This window comes from Loxodonta africana, chromosome X, assembly GCF_030014295.1.
Source record: "Loxodonta africana isolate mLoxAfr1 chromosome X, mLoxAfr1.hap2, whole genome shotgun sequence".
Classification (NCBI taxonomy): Eukaryota; Metazoa; Chordata; class Mammalia; order Proboscidea; family Elephantidae; genus Loxodonta; species Loxodonta africana.
The window spans coordinates 19738145-19753209 of record NC_087369.1 but is presented as its reverse complement, the minus strand read 5'-3'; the positions used below and the strand labels follow the sequence as shown (position 1 = coordinate 19753209).

The window sequence follows — 15065 nt, the reverse complement described above, 5'->3', positions numbered from 1 at the left end:
CTTGAGTCAGACTGCTTGGGTTCAACTCCCAGCTCTGTGTCTTCAGCCACTTCTTTAACCTAAATAATATTTTCTTATTCTGGGAAGTGACAGAGATAATAGAACTTCGTCAATTTGTTGTATCAAATGGGATGATGCATTTAAAGCTTTTAACACCATGTCTGGAACATAGTAAGTGTACCATAAATGTCTCCTGTCAGGAAAAATACGATGAGTAATTCAGACTGAAGAAACAGAAAATGGAGAAATGCACAAAACATAATGTTAAGTGAAAAACCAGGATTCAGATTATATATACAGTAAGATTTTCATTTTGTGCTTAAAAAAAGATAGAAATCGAACAAAAAGAATGGAAGGCATTAACAGAAGGTTAATGGTTCAGAGCATTTGGTTTATAAACAGAGAGATGTAGATTTTCAAACTGGCTCTATAACTAGCAGTGTGACTGTTCAAATAAAAACCTTCTCTGGGACTCATTTTCCTCATCTGCAAAGTGAAAATAATGATAGGGTTGTTAGGATGATGAAACCAAGCTTGCAGATGTAAAATGTTTAGTACAGTGCCTGATACATAATAGATAGTTAATGCTAAGTATTTAAAAAAATTCGCAGGTATACCCATTCATACTTTCCCAGTTATTTCCAGGGAACATATACTCATTTGGTAACATAGCAATGGGATCTCATAGCAACGTGTAGCCTAAGAATTAAAATTTATCCAAGACAGTGAAGAGATTAGTTCAAGTATAGCAAGTTCAAGACTAGCAAAGGTGAAGAATTTTGACAGTTGGGCAGGTGGCTTCAAAGAGTCCCATTTAAGGAAAATGAAAAGAACTTCAATGAATTCATCCAAGTGTCTAGTAACTTGTGAATTAGAAGTCAGTTGAATTCTCCTGGGGACTTTCATGACAGCATTGTATGCCAAAAAGCAAAGGTTTTACCTTTTCTCTATCTTTTTCAAAGGATATCTTGGTGATCCTAAAAGAAACATCAAGCTGCTTGATACACATTTGGTGGAAGCACAAAAGAAGCGCACACCTAAGCATGCAGCCCGTTACTTGGTTCGTCATTTGTTTTCCAAGGAGGTCCTAATTTGCAGCTCGGTGGGTGCCGGTTTCCAAGGCCTCCAGCCTCTAGACCCAAACAAACTGGCTGCTATGCGAGGTATGTAAAGGCAGCGTGGAGTCCTGTTTCATCATCACTTGGTCATATGATGAAGGTTATAATGTTGGTAGTTGAAGAAATAATGATGAATTCTGCGTAAATCTTAGAAGTGTTCATTTTTTTCATCTGACTGACCCTGATTTTACAATTTAATGATATACAGTAGGTAACAACTTCTAAAGATTGTAGCATCTTCCATAGACTAGTGGAATAAGACAAGTGTTATTATTTGTATTACTGTAGTTAGACATAAATCAGTTCTTTGGTGCTAAAACTTGGTCCTTAGAAAACAGGCAAAAAATGGGGGGTGGGGGATAAAACAGACATCTCTGTGCTAGTGACTGGCAACACAGAAAATAGAATCTCATGAATAATCCACTTTAACCTCCTGCCTTCTGGAAATGTGTGTTGAGATCCTATCCCTCATAGGCACTGAGGATACAGCAACGAATAAGTAATTTCTGCCTGCAAGGAGAAGGGGCCATGTTTATGGAAACAGATACATTCAAATTCAGTGTGGTCCTGTTGAATGTCAGAGAGCAGAGCAGCTGCTTTGAGGAAGTTGGGGAAGGCTTTGCCAAGGACGAGACATCGAAGCTAGATTTGGAAGGATTCTCCAGCCAGCTAGAGCGGGGGCGGGGGGGGGAGCATTCAAGGCAGAAGAAATAGCTTTATGGGGAAGATAGGTATGTAATGTAAGGAGCCCTGGTGGCCCACTCGGCAGCTAACCAAAAGACTGGCGGTTTGAACCCATCCAGTGGCTCCATGGGACAAAGACCTGGTGATCAGCTCCCGTAGAGATTACAGCCTAGGAAACCCTCTTTTTACTGTTTTGATGAGCCTAAGTGTTCAATTTTTAGAAGATCCCAGTTTTCTAGTTTATCTTCTGGTGTTTGCGCATTGTTAGTTATGGTCTATATTCTATTTATGCCATGTATTAGGGCCCCTAGCTTTGTCCTTATTTTTTCTTCCATGATCTTTATTGTCTTCACTTTTATATTTAGGTCTTTGATCCATTCTGAGTTCGTTTTTGTGCATGGAGTGAGGTGTGGGTCTGGTTTCATTTTTTTGCAGAAGGATATCCAGTTATGCCAGCACCATTTGTTAAAAAGACTGTCTTTTCCCCATTTAACTGTTTTGGGGCCTTTGTCAACTATCAACTACTCATAAAAAAAAAAAAAAAAACTCATACGTGGATGGATTTATGTCTGGATTCTCAATTCTGTTCCATTGGTCTATGTGTCTGTTGTTGTACCAGTGCTAGGCCCTTTTGACTATTGTCGCGGTTCTTAGATCAGGTAGTACGAGGCCTCCTACTTTATTCTTTCTCTTCAATAATGCTTTGCTTATCTGGGGCCTCTTTCCTTTCCACGTAAATTTGGTGATTAGCTTTACCATCTCATTAAAGAATGTTGTTGGTATTTGGATTGGGTTTACATTGTATTTGTAGATTGCTTTGGATAGAATTGACATTTTCACAATTATTGACTCTTCCCATCCATGAGCATGGTATGTTTTTTTGTTTTTGTAGGTCTCTTTTGGTTTCTTCTAGTGTTGCATAGTTTTCTTTGTATAGGTCTTTTACATCCCCGGTTAGATTTATTCCTAAATATTTTCTCTTTTTAGGGGCTATTATAAATGCTTTGTTTTAGTGATTTCCTTTTTGTAATTCACATTATTGGTGTGTAGGAGTCCAACTGAGTTTTGTATGTTGATTTTGTATCGTGCTCCTTTGCTGAATCTTTCTGTTAGTTCCAGTAGTTTTCTTGTGGAATCTTTGGTGTTCTCTATGTGTAGGATCATATCATCTGCGAGTAGGGATAGTTTTACTTCTTCCTTAACAATTTAGATGCCGTTTATTTCTTATTCTTGCCTTAATTATCTAGCTGGGACTTCCAGCACAATGTTAATTAGGAGTGGTAATAAAGGGCATCCTTGTCTCGTTCCCATTTTCAGGGGGAATGCTCTCAGCCTCTCTCCATTGAGAATGATGTTGGCTGTTGGTTTTGTATAGATACCTTTATTATTTTGAGGAGTTTCCCTTCTATACCTATTTTATTGAGAGTTTTTATCAGGAATGGATATTGGACTTTATCAAATGCCTTTTCTGTGTAGATTGAGATGATCATGTGATTCTTTTATTTATGGGGTAGATTATGTTGATTGATTTTCTAATGTTGAACCATCCTTGCATACCAGTTACGAATCCCACTTGGTCATTAGTGTATTATTTTTTTATATAATGCTGAATTCTTTTAGCTAGAATTTTGTTGAGAATTTTTGCATCTATATTCATGAGAGATACTGGTCTTTAGCTTTCTTTTTTTTGTGATGTCTTTGCCTGACTTTAGTATCAGGGTTATGCTGGCATCATAGAATGAACTCGGGAGTATTCTTTCCTTTTCTGTGCTCTGAAATTGTTTGAATAGTAATGTTGTTAGGTGCCGTCGAGTCGGTTCTGACTCATAGTGACCCTATGCACAACAGAACGAAACACTGCCTGGTCCTGCGCCATCCTTACAATCGTTGTTATGCTTGAGCTCATTGTCCCAACCATTGTGTCAATCTACATTGTTGAGGGTCTCCTCTCTTCCACTGATCCTGTACTCTTCCAAGCAGAATAGTAATGTTACACACACTTTTTTTTTACATACTATAATTTATTTATTTTAACTTTTATTGAACTTCAAGTGAACGTTTACAAATCAAGTCAGACTGTCACATACAAGTTTATATACACCTTAGTCCGTACTCCCCCTTGCTCTCCCCCTAATGAGTCAGCCGTTCCAGTCTCTCCTTTCGTGACAATTTTGCCAGCTTCCAACCCTCTCTATCCTCCCATCCCCCCTCCAGACAGGAAATGCCAACACAGTCTCAAGTGTCCACCTGATACAAATAGCTCACTCTTCATCAGCATCTCTCTCCTACCCACTGTCCAGTCCCTTCCATGTCTGATGAGTTGTCTTCGGGAATGGTTCCTGTCCTGGGCCAACAGAAGGTTTGGGGACCATGACCGCCAGGATTCCTCTAGTCTCAGTCAGACCATTAAGTATGGTCTTTTTGTGAGAATTTGGGGTCTGCATCCCACTGATCTCCTGCTCCCTCAGGGGTTCTCTGTTGTGCTGCCTGTCAGGGCAGTCATCGGTTGTGGCCGGGCACCAACTAGTTCTTCTGGTCTCAGGATGATGTAGGTCTCTGGTTCATGCGGCTCTTTCTGTCTCTTGGGCTCATAGTTATCGTGTGACCTTGGTGTTCTTCATTCTCCTTTGATCCAGGTGGGTTGAGATAAATTGATGCATCTTAGATGGCCGCTTGTTAGCGTTTATGACCCCAGATGCCGCATTTCAAAGTGGGATGCAGAATGTTTTCATAATAGGATTATTTTGCCAATTGACTTAGAAGTCCCCTTAAACCATGGTCCCCAAACCCCCGCCCTTGCTCTGCTGACCTTTGAAGCATTCAGTTTATCCCAGAAACTTCTTTGCTTTTGGTTCAGTCCAGTTGAGCTGACCTTCCATGTATTGAGTATTGTCCTTCCCTTCACCTAAAGCAGTTCTTATCTACTAACTAATCAGTAAAAAACCCTCTCCCACCCTCCCTCCCTCCCCCCCCCCGTAACCACAAAAGTATGTGTTCTTCTCAGTTTATACTATTTCTCAAGATCTTATAATAGTGGTCTTATACAATATTTGTCCTTTTGCCTCTGACTAATTTCGCTCAGCATAATGCCTTCCAGGTTCCTCCATGTTATGAAATGTTTCACAGATTCGTCACTGTTCTTTATCGATGCATAGTATTCCATTGTGTGAATATACCACAATTTATTTATCCATTCATCCATTTGGACACCTTGGTTGCTTCCAGGTTTTTGCTATTGTAAACAGAGCTGCAATAAACATGGGTGTGCATATATCTGTTTATGTGAAGGCTCTTATTTCTCTAGGGTATATTCCGAGGAGTGGATTTCTGGGTTGTATGGTAGTTCTATTTCTAACTGTTTAAGATAACGCCAGATAGATTTCCAAAGTGGTTGTACCATTTTACATTCCCACCAGCAGTGTATAAGAGTTCCAATCTCTCCGCAGCCTCTCCAACATTTATTATTTTGTTTTTTGGATTAATGCCAGCCTTGTTTGAGTGAGATGGAGTCTCATCGTAGTTTTAATTTGCATTTCTCTAATGGCTAATGATCGAGAGCATTTTCTCATGTATCTGTTGGCTGCCTGAATATCTTCTTTAGTGAAGTGTGTGTTCATATCCTTTGCCCACTTCTTGATTGGGTTGTTTGTCTTTTTGTGGTTGAGTTTTGACAGAATCATGTAGATTTTAGAGATCAGGCGCTGGCCTGAGATGTCATAGTTGAAAATTCTTTCCCAGTCTGTAGGTGGTCTTTTTACTCTTTTGGTGAAGTCTTTAGATGAGCATAGGTGTTTGATTTTTAGGAGCTCCCAGTTATCGGGTTTCTCTTCGTCATTTTTGGTAATGTTCTGTATTCTGTTTATGCCTTGTATTAGGGCTCCTAATGTTGTCCCTATTTTTTCTTCCATGATCTTTATCGTTTTAGTCTGTATGTTTAGGTCTTTAATCCACTTGGAGTTAGTTTTTGTGCATGGGACACACACTTTTTTAAAGCAGTCTCTTAGGCTGAGTTCAAGCAAAATCAGTGAAGGGTGTGTGTGTGTGTGTGTGTATATACACATACAAACAGAGAGAGAGAGAGAGATTTACTTCAAAGAAAAGGCTTATGCAGTTGTAGAGTCGACAAGTCTCAAGTCTGTGGGTTAGACGTCAGGCATCAGGTTGGGGCTTCTCCTGACTCACATAGCTGTAGGTGGTGATGAACCCAAGATCCACAGGTCAGACGGCAGGTTGCTGGCCCACAGCTGTGAAGGCTGATGCATCCATGATCAAGTCCCAAGAATTGGAGGTCAGATGCCAATGAGCTGAATGCAAGATCCAGAGCAAAGCAGAAGCCTGCGAGCTTTGCCAGAAAGTCCACATATACTGGATGCAGGCCACACACCCGAGGAAACTCCGTTTCAACTGATTAGTTACTCATAACAGATTCCATCATGGAGGTGATCATGTTATGTCAGATCTCATCACGGAGGTGATTGCATCATTATACGCTGCCAGACTACATCATAACTGCCAAACCACTCAGAGTCATGGCGCAGCCAAGTTGACACCCAACCTTCATGATCACAAGCATCAAACCTCACTGTTGGCTTCCTAAATCAGTGTTTTTTTGGCAATTTCATGTTAGAAGGAATGAGATAATTCTGCAAAGCAACTTCATAGGTGGAATTTCTAAACTCTAAGAAAGAGAGAAAAGAACGATAGAGATAGAAAATTGCACTATTTACTTTAAATAAAAAATATCTTGTCGGTTTCTTTGTTAAATTTCTTTTCTCCTTTTTTTGTGATTGCTTTCTACTGTTTGCAGAATATCTGGCAGCAAGTTTTCCCAACTGTGATTTGAGTGAACATGGAAAAGATTGGAGAAGCTGTATTTCAGGTATCAGATCACTGATCCGCTATTGTAAAGCCAACAATCCGATGGTAAGTTATTCTTCATATAAGTGCAGTAACTGCTTTATAAGTCCATACTCTATATAACTGTACAGCTGAGAGCTTGATGCCCAGGATTTGGTCTTTAAGAGCATGTGCTAAAAAGTTCATATTCTCCATTTAGGAGGAGGAGTATGTCCTTTCCAAAGAATACTGTCTTTTTATTTCACTTTTTGATATTTATAAACCAAAAATCCATTGCCATCAAGTAAATTCTGACTCATAGTGACCCTAGAGGACAGAGTAAAACTGCCCTATAGGGTTTCCAAGGCTGTATATCTTTACAGAAACAGACTGCCACATGTTTTTCCCTTGGAGTGGCTGGGGGGTTTCAACTTCCAACTTTTTGGTCAGCAGCCAAATGCTTAACCACTACACCACCACAGGGCTCCTTTTTGATATTTATGTGCTATAAAAATATCTTAAAGTAATTCCAATACAGTGTCATAATTAGTATATTAGGAGCCAAGAGCTGTACTAGAATAAACAGTTTCCACTATAAGGATATTTGACAAATCTTTTTTGGTATTCCACTCACTAACTCAAGAAAGAGCAAGACTGTGTTTCTTAGCTGTTTCAGTGGTAGCTATGGGTGGCACAGGAGAAAATGAAGGCATTTCATTATTTGTTTACTTTTAGTATTGGTAGAATCTGGTAAAAAATAATGCATGTCATGATGTTAACCTAGATCTCTGTATTGCATTAAAAAAACCTGCTGCTGTCGAGTCGATTCCGACTCATAGTGACCCTATAGGACAGAGTAGAATTAGTCAAAGGTATTTTATATTCTATGTTTTTATATGGTGAAAGGGAATCTGTGTTCCCTCTCTCATTCAGTCTGCCTTCGGAGTGCATTAGACTTTTTTTTTTAAATATAAATAGGACTTTAAGGAAGAGTGTCATATCTATTGCCTTCTCCTGACGAAGCGTTTAACTGAATAACCATGCCTAATTTTCACCAACATCTCTACAAATCCCATTTTATACTCCCCATGTCTAGTCACTCCTGCTTCTCTTGAGTAAGTTTATGGAAACTATTTGCCAAGAATATTTGTAGCTGAGCTTATGTTTTTCTGGGGAACTTGATTTCAGCGATAGCTCAAGCACCATCTGTTTGAAATGAAATCTGCTTATTTTTGATATTCCATTTTATATCTACAACGATTCCACCCTAAACATTTGATCGTAGAGATGCTGCATGAAAAATGGTGAGTTGCATACTTGCTTAGGCATCAGAAGAGAAGCAGTATCTACTCAGTGCCTGCTGTGTTCTTGACTAGGACTGCAGTAGGCCTTTGCCACTTAACATGTGGTCCGTGGAGCAGCAGCAGCAACAGAGAGTTTGTTAGAGATGCAGAATCTTGGCCTCCAGGAGCCTCGCACAGTCCAAATCTGCATTTTAGGGAATCTCCAGGTGATCTGTGTGCCCATTCACATTTGAGAAGCCCCATCTACGGCAGTGGTTGTCAACCCTGGGTGCATATTAGAATCATACTTGTACACTTTTACAAAAAGTTAGCAATCCCACCACCAGAGATACTGATTGAATTTGCCAAGGATGGGACCGAAGCATGGCTATTTTTAAAAAGACTCTTAGAGTAATTCTAAAATCGATTGCCGGTAAGTTGACTCTGACTCACGGCAACCCCCTGTGTGTCAAAGTAGAACTGTGCTCCATAGGATTTTCAGTGGCTGATTTTTTTGGAAGTAAATCACCAGGCCTTTTTTCTGGGATGCCTCCGGGTAGGCTCACACCTCCAACCTTTTTGTAGCAGCTGAGTGCATTAACTGTGCGCACCGTCCCGAAACTCCTCCAAGAGGGCATAGGTATTCCAAAATCCATCCCTTGGCCTTGATTGACATTTAAGTTGAAGTTTATACTACCCTGAAGCACTTGATTTAGAACTCAACTAAATCAATTTAACACTTCAGAGGCTTGCCAAAAACCAAATATTTGGATTTCTAACCCTGTAGATAAAACTCTTAAATACAAATATTAATGGTTAAGAGAAAGATGAAAGATTAAAACCTCAACAGCCAGGAGAGGGTGGAGCACCATAATGAAGTGGCAAGGTAGCTATCAAGTGGGAAGAAAAAATTCTAATCCCCGATGTGCCGGATACATACGTGCGAATAGCCAAAATAGGGAACCCCAAACAGTGTTTTCTGTTCCCCAAGATCCATATTAACATAACCAAATTTGGTAGATTAGAATTACATATGTATGTATTTTAATCGCTGTTAAATTGTATAACATTTTTTTGGTGATAAAAGATGGTAAGATTTTTCCTAAACCAAAACCAGTTGCTGTTGAGTCGATTCCAACTCATGGTAACCCCATGTGTGTGAGTAGAACTGGGCTCCATAGGGTTTTCAATGGCTGATTGTTTGCCAGGCCTTTCTTCTGAGACACCTGGGTGGACTTGAACCACCAACCTTTTGGTTATCAGCCGAGTGCATTAAACATTCACACCATCCAGGGAGGGCTCCATGACAACTGTGTGATTTTTTTTTTTTTAGGATAATTCTAATGTGCAGCCAGATTTGAAAGCCACTGGGGTAAAGAAAAAATAAACACAAAAAACCTAAACCAAAGCTACTATGAATGAGTTGACTCCAACTCAGAGCAACCGTGTAGGACAGAGTAAAACTGTCCTATAGGGTTTCCAAGGCTGGAAATCTTCACGGAAGCAGATTGCCACATCTTTCTCCCGAGAAGGGGCTGGTGGGTTCCACAAGCCAACCTTTGGTTAGCAGCCGAGTGCTTAACCACTGCGCCACCAGGACTCCTCAGATAAACACAAAACAAACAATTGTCATCCTGAAGAAACTCAGTTATTCATTTATTAAGCACTGATTTTGTGCCAGCAGTTTTCATTCATTCCAAGAAGCTGGGAGTTCCGGTTGAATGAGGAAGGGCTCAAATCCTTACCTCTTCTAAGGTAGTACTCTGGGGCAGTGTTGGAATTATCCACGTGGCTTTGGCCCAACTTATTCTAGACGGTTGCTTCCCCACCAACCCAGGAGGCCCTGGTAGACGATGGGGTATATACATATTTTCTCATTATGGGCCTTTGTTATAATTTTGTGTTTCAGAAGAAACATGCTGACAGAACTCAGGGCCCTATGAACCCTGATGCGCCAGCAGCTGCAGATCCCAATGATGAGAGAGACGGCAGTGAGAGCAGTTCTCAGACATCTCAGCAAGCAGCTGCCTCTGAAACTACAGAAAATGGGGCTTCTCTGCGGAACAGTGAGGCTACCCCTGGAGGAGTTAATGAACCTTCAGCTGATAGTTCAGGGATGCCTTGTGAAAATCTGGGTGAGCATTAAAATAAGCCTCTCTTGATGGTGAATGTTGCATCTAGGTGGCGCATTTCGGGTTGTCCTCTCTTCTTTCATGTGTTTGAAACTTTTCACAGTAAAAATCGGAACCATTTAATCCTGTCTATTAATGAGGTGGAAACTCTGGTGGCGTAGTGGTTAAGTGCTACAGCTGCTGACCAAGAGGTCGGCAGTTCGAATGTGCCAGGCGCTCCTTGGAAACTCTATCGGGCAGTTCTGCTCTGCCCTATAGGGTCGCTGTGAGTCGGAATCGACTTGATGGCAGTGGGTTTGGGTTTTTTTAGTTATTAATGAGTTAGTAAAATACAGATACCTAGTTCTGAAGCTGGTAGTTTTTACCGTTAAGCTGACCCTACAGTTTGACTTCTGAAGGCAGTGCTTGGCTGACTCCTTTGACCAGTGTGAGGGCCGTGATTAGGCACCTTCCTCAGCAAGGAAGGGAGGAGCTACAGCTGCGATGAGGTGGAAGCAGTTCAGAGGGCTTGTTCTCAGTGTGCATGGCATACACTTCAGGCGCTCAGGAAATATCATTTGTACGAATTCATGGATCCTGTTCCTAGGACCTTGGGTTCCCAGTGCTAGCACATCCGGCTTTCCTTTATATCAGGTGGCAGTGTGGTTCAGTAGGTGACGTGTCACCTGCCACTCATGCTTCCCAGCACAACCTCCTCCCCAGGATGCCAAGAATGTCCTCCCTGTTACTAGCAAGTGGCACCTGAGATAGCAAAACCATCCTCTGTCTCTGCCATGTGCTCACGTCAACCCTCAGTAGAATATTGCCTGTGATCCTGTTCCAACTAAGTTTCAATGATATGTCTTTACATATTTCCGTTATAAGTCATAGAACTACTGTATTTGTTAGGGTTGCATACCATAGCAACAGACTCTGGCTAAATTAAACAACAAATCACTGGATGAACAGCTCCTGTATTTTAGGAAGCAAAGAATAATCGAGCCTCTGGCAGCCCCAAGGGGCTCTGGGACTCTGCAGCCGCAGCTTTGAAAACACCTAGGCTCATTTCAGAAACCCTGGTGGTGTAGTGGTTAAGCGCTATGGCTGGTAACCAAAAGGTTGGCAGTTCAAATCCACCCGGCACTCCTTGGAAACTCTATGGGGCGGTTCTACCCTGCCCTATAGGGTCTACCTACCCTGTCCTATACAGAATTGACTCAACAGAAGCGGGTTTTTGTTTTTTTGTTTTTTGTTTTTGGTTTAGGCTCCTTTCACTGTTCCGATTCCCAGGAAGAAGAATCTGATTTGGGTAGCACGGGTTCCAGGTCTCTAACCTGGGCTCAGCTATTTCAAGGGGACAGGGCAGCTCAGACAGTGTGAGCCAGGTGTCTACCAGTTTGTGTGTAGCCTATTTTACTGTTTTAAAGATTTGGGAAATACTTAAGGGGGAAGGAGAAGCTCCCACAGTCAAAGTATATTAAAAAGCTATTGTGGATACTTTACTTTTCTTCTGGATTTTTTTTTTCTTATGAACATTTAAAAATATTGTTATGATCTCTATATAAATACTTTTTTCTTTCCCATTATAATGTGTGTTCCCCCCAAGAATTTATAATCTTCATAACCATTGCTTTTAATAGGTACAGAACATTCCATTGAGTTAGTATACCATAATTTATTTAACTATCTCCCTCTTTGGATCTTGGTTTGAGGGTTTGGGGAAGGGGATTGTAAACCGTGCTGCAAAAAAAAGAAAAATTTCATTTTAATAGCTTTTTCTATATTTTGGATTGTTTTCTCAACTCAGAAAACCAAACCCACTGCTGTATAGTTGATTCCAACTCATAGCAACCCTATAGGACAGAGTAGAACTGTCCCATAGAGTGTCCAAGAAGTGCCTGGTGGGTTCGAACTGGTGACCTTTTGGTTAGTAGCCAAGCTTCTTAACCACTATGCCACCAGGGCTCCTTTTTCAAGTTAGGCTCTCAGAAATTGCATTACCAGGTTAAAGAGTATTAACCTTTCCTTCTGACCCTTGATAAGTATTGCTAGATTAATCTCCTAAGTTAAGTTTTTGGCCCCACTGAGTGAATTTTTAAATAATTTAATCTCTTTTGCTAAATGTTGAATCTGAGGGATTCAACAGTTTATACCGATACCTATTAAATGAGGATGTTCCAAGACGAGAAAAATATGCTTATTGACTTGTAAGATTCATTGTGTTTCTCTCATACAGCCTCTTCATAACTTTTTGTTATATGTAAAATAGAGTATTTTTCAAATTGGTCGATTTGAATCACTGTGGACTGAAGAAATGATAATAAAGGCCGTAAAGCTGAGAAACGAAGACAGGCCAAAAATTTATTTTTCATACCGAATACAATATCTAAAATGAGCCAGCAGTTTGTTGATTTTTAAACGATGAGCCTAATGCCAAAAAGAAAATCTACATTTTTAAATTACAAATATTTCAGTAAGAATCATGGTGTTCATTTTTTGAAAAAAACAAAGAAGAAACACCTGTCTTATAAGTAGGAAAGCAATGCATTTAAAATTACTTAGAATTTGATACTAAATATAATGATAAAACTTACTGCACTCGAAAAGGTAACAGAATAGTAAATCTTCCTTTGGACGGCTGAAGCCTGTGTAATCATACCAGCAGTGATTCCTGTCTCATTTTGCATGCTGTCTCAGAACAGACTAAAAATTTGAGGCGTTAATTTATTTTAACCTCTCAAATTCTTGAACCTAAGAATTCAGACAGATCAACATTTCTATCACAGCCTTTTAAAAAAACATGCCAAAAATGCCAATTTAACATCTCCCACAAAGATGATCTTCTTTCTTTTTTACTTCTAGAATATTTTGGAAATCCACATAGAAACATACAGATCCCACATTCGATACTTGATATAGCGAAAAGTAAGTCTCGCCCCGAACTGTCAGCCCGATACCTGATTCGCAACCTGTTCACAGACGAAGTCCTGATGAAGAGTAACGTCTATGGCCATCCCGGGCATGGTATCTATGCCCTTAACTACAACAAGATTGCTGCTCTCCGAGGTTTGTTACATGCAGAGTGTGGGAGAATAAGTAAAAGCAAACTGTGTTAGAGAAACGCAAAAAGAAAAATTCAGTCAGTTGGTGTATGTCATGAGGCCAGATGGATCTCTTACTAATTCCCTCATCAGGACCAGGTTCGGGAGTTGTGTTTCTCTTTGCATTTGAGTCCTCAGGGCTAATTGCTCTGCCTTGAAAGGCATTATTTTAGTACAGGAAAGGCTGTAATGTCTGTGGCTCCCTGCTATGGACTGCCAGGGTGTGGGAAAGGAAAATGCCTTCATTACTGAAGATCAAGGTCAAAGCTGAAAGGCTTTGTCAGTTAGTAGAGGTGACGACAATAGTATAGCATGTTAATTTGCTAGTTTTTTTTCTTGTGCACATTAGCATAGTACGGTCTTTATTTTTACTGTGCTTTAAGTGAAAGTTTACAAATCAAGTCAGTCTTTCATACTAAAATTTTTATACGACTTGCTATATACTTCCAGAAACCCTGGTGGCATAGTGGTTAAGTGCTATGGGTGCTAACCAAAGGGTCGGCAGTTTGAATCCACCAGGCACTCCTTGGAAACTCTATGGGGCAGTTCTACTCTGTCCCGTAGGGTCGCTATGAGTTGGAATCGACTTGATGGCACTGGGTTGGGTTTATACAGACCTAATTGCTCTCCCCCTAATGAAACAGCACACTTCTTCCCTCCACTCTCTTTTTGTGTCCATTCGGCCACCTTCTGACCCCGTCTGCTCTCTCATCTCCCCTCCAGACAGGAGAGGCCAATATAGCCTCATGTGTCTGCTTGATCCAAGAAGCTCATTCTTCCCCAGTATTTTCTATCCCGTTGTCCAGTCCAATCCCTATCTGAAGAGTTCCTGACCACTGGGGTGCTTCTAGTCTCAGTCAGACCATTAAGTCTGGTCTTTTTATGAGAATTTGGGGTCTGCATTGCACTGTTCTCCTGCCCCCTCAGGGGTTCTCTGTTGTATTCCCCGTCAGGGCAGTCATCGGTTGTAGCCGGGTGCCATCTAGTTCTTCTGGTCTCAGGCTGATGTAGTCTCTGGTTTATGTGGTCCTTTCTGTCTCTTGGGCTTATAATTACCTTGTGTCTTTGGTGTTCTTCATTCTCCTTTGATCCAGGGGGATTCAGACCAATTGATGCATCTTAGATGGCCACTTGCTAGCGTTTAAGACCCCAGACGCCACTCTCCAAAGTGGGATGCAGAATGTTTTCTTAATATATTTTATTATGCCAGTTGACTTAGATGTCCCCAGAAACCATGGTCCCCAAATCCCCGCCCCTGCTACGCTGGCCTTCAAAGCGTTCAGTTTATTCAGGAAACTTCTTTGCTTCTGGTTTAGCCCAGTTGTGCTGACCTCTCCTGTACTGTGTGTTGTCTTTCCCTTTACCTAAAATAGTTCTTATCTACTATCTAATTAATGAGTGCCCCTCTCCCTCCCTTCCTCCCTCCCCCCTCTTGTAACCATCAAAGAATATTTTCTTCTCTTTTTAAACTATTTCTTGAGTTCTTATAATAGTGGTCTTATACAATATTTGTCCTTTTGCAACTGACTAATTTCACTCAGTGTAATGCCTTCCAGATTCCTCCATGTTATGAAATGTTTCACAGATTCATCACTGTTTGTTATCGATGCATAGCATTCCATTGTGTGAGTATACCATAATTTATCCATTCATCCATTGATGGGCACCTTGGTTGCTTCCATCTTTTTGCTATTGTAAACAGAACTGCAGTGAACATGGGTGTGCATATATCTGTTTGTGTGAAGGCTCTTATTTCTTTAGGGTATAGTCCAAGGAGGGGAATTGCTGGGTCTTGTGGTAGTCCTATTTCTAGCTTTAAAAAAAAAAAAAAAGCTAGAAAGGAAGCACCAAATCGATTTCCAAAGTGGTTGTACCATTTGACATTCCCACCAGCAGTGTATAAGTGTTCCAGTCTCTCCACAACCTCTCCAA

At 40.7% G+C, this 15065-nt stretch overlaps 1 protein-coding gene across 1 annotated transcript in view; it reads left to right on the top strand.

Moving 5' to 3' along the window:
- The window catches only part of BEND2 (BEN domain containing 2), a 77894-nt gene that overhangs the window by 49800 nt on the left and 13029 nt on the right, over window positions 1-15065 (top strand). Inside the window, exons 10-13 of the mRNA XM_064278048.1 lie at window positions 963-1163; window positions 6610-6725; window positions 9831-10056; window positions 12760-13098. Of these exons, the coding sequence (XP_064134118.1) occupies window positions 963-1163; window positions 6610-6725; window positions 9831-10056; window positions 12760-13098 (882 nt within the window). The remainder of the gene's footprint in view (window positions 1-962; window positions 1164-6609; window positions 6726-9830; window positions 10057-12759; window positions 13099-15065) is intronic.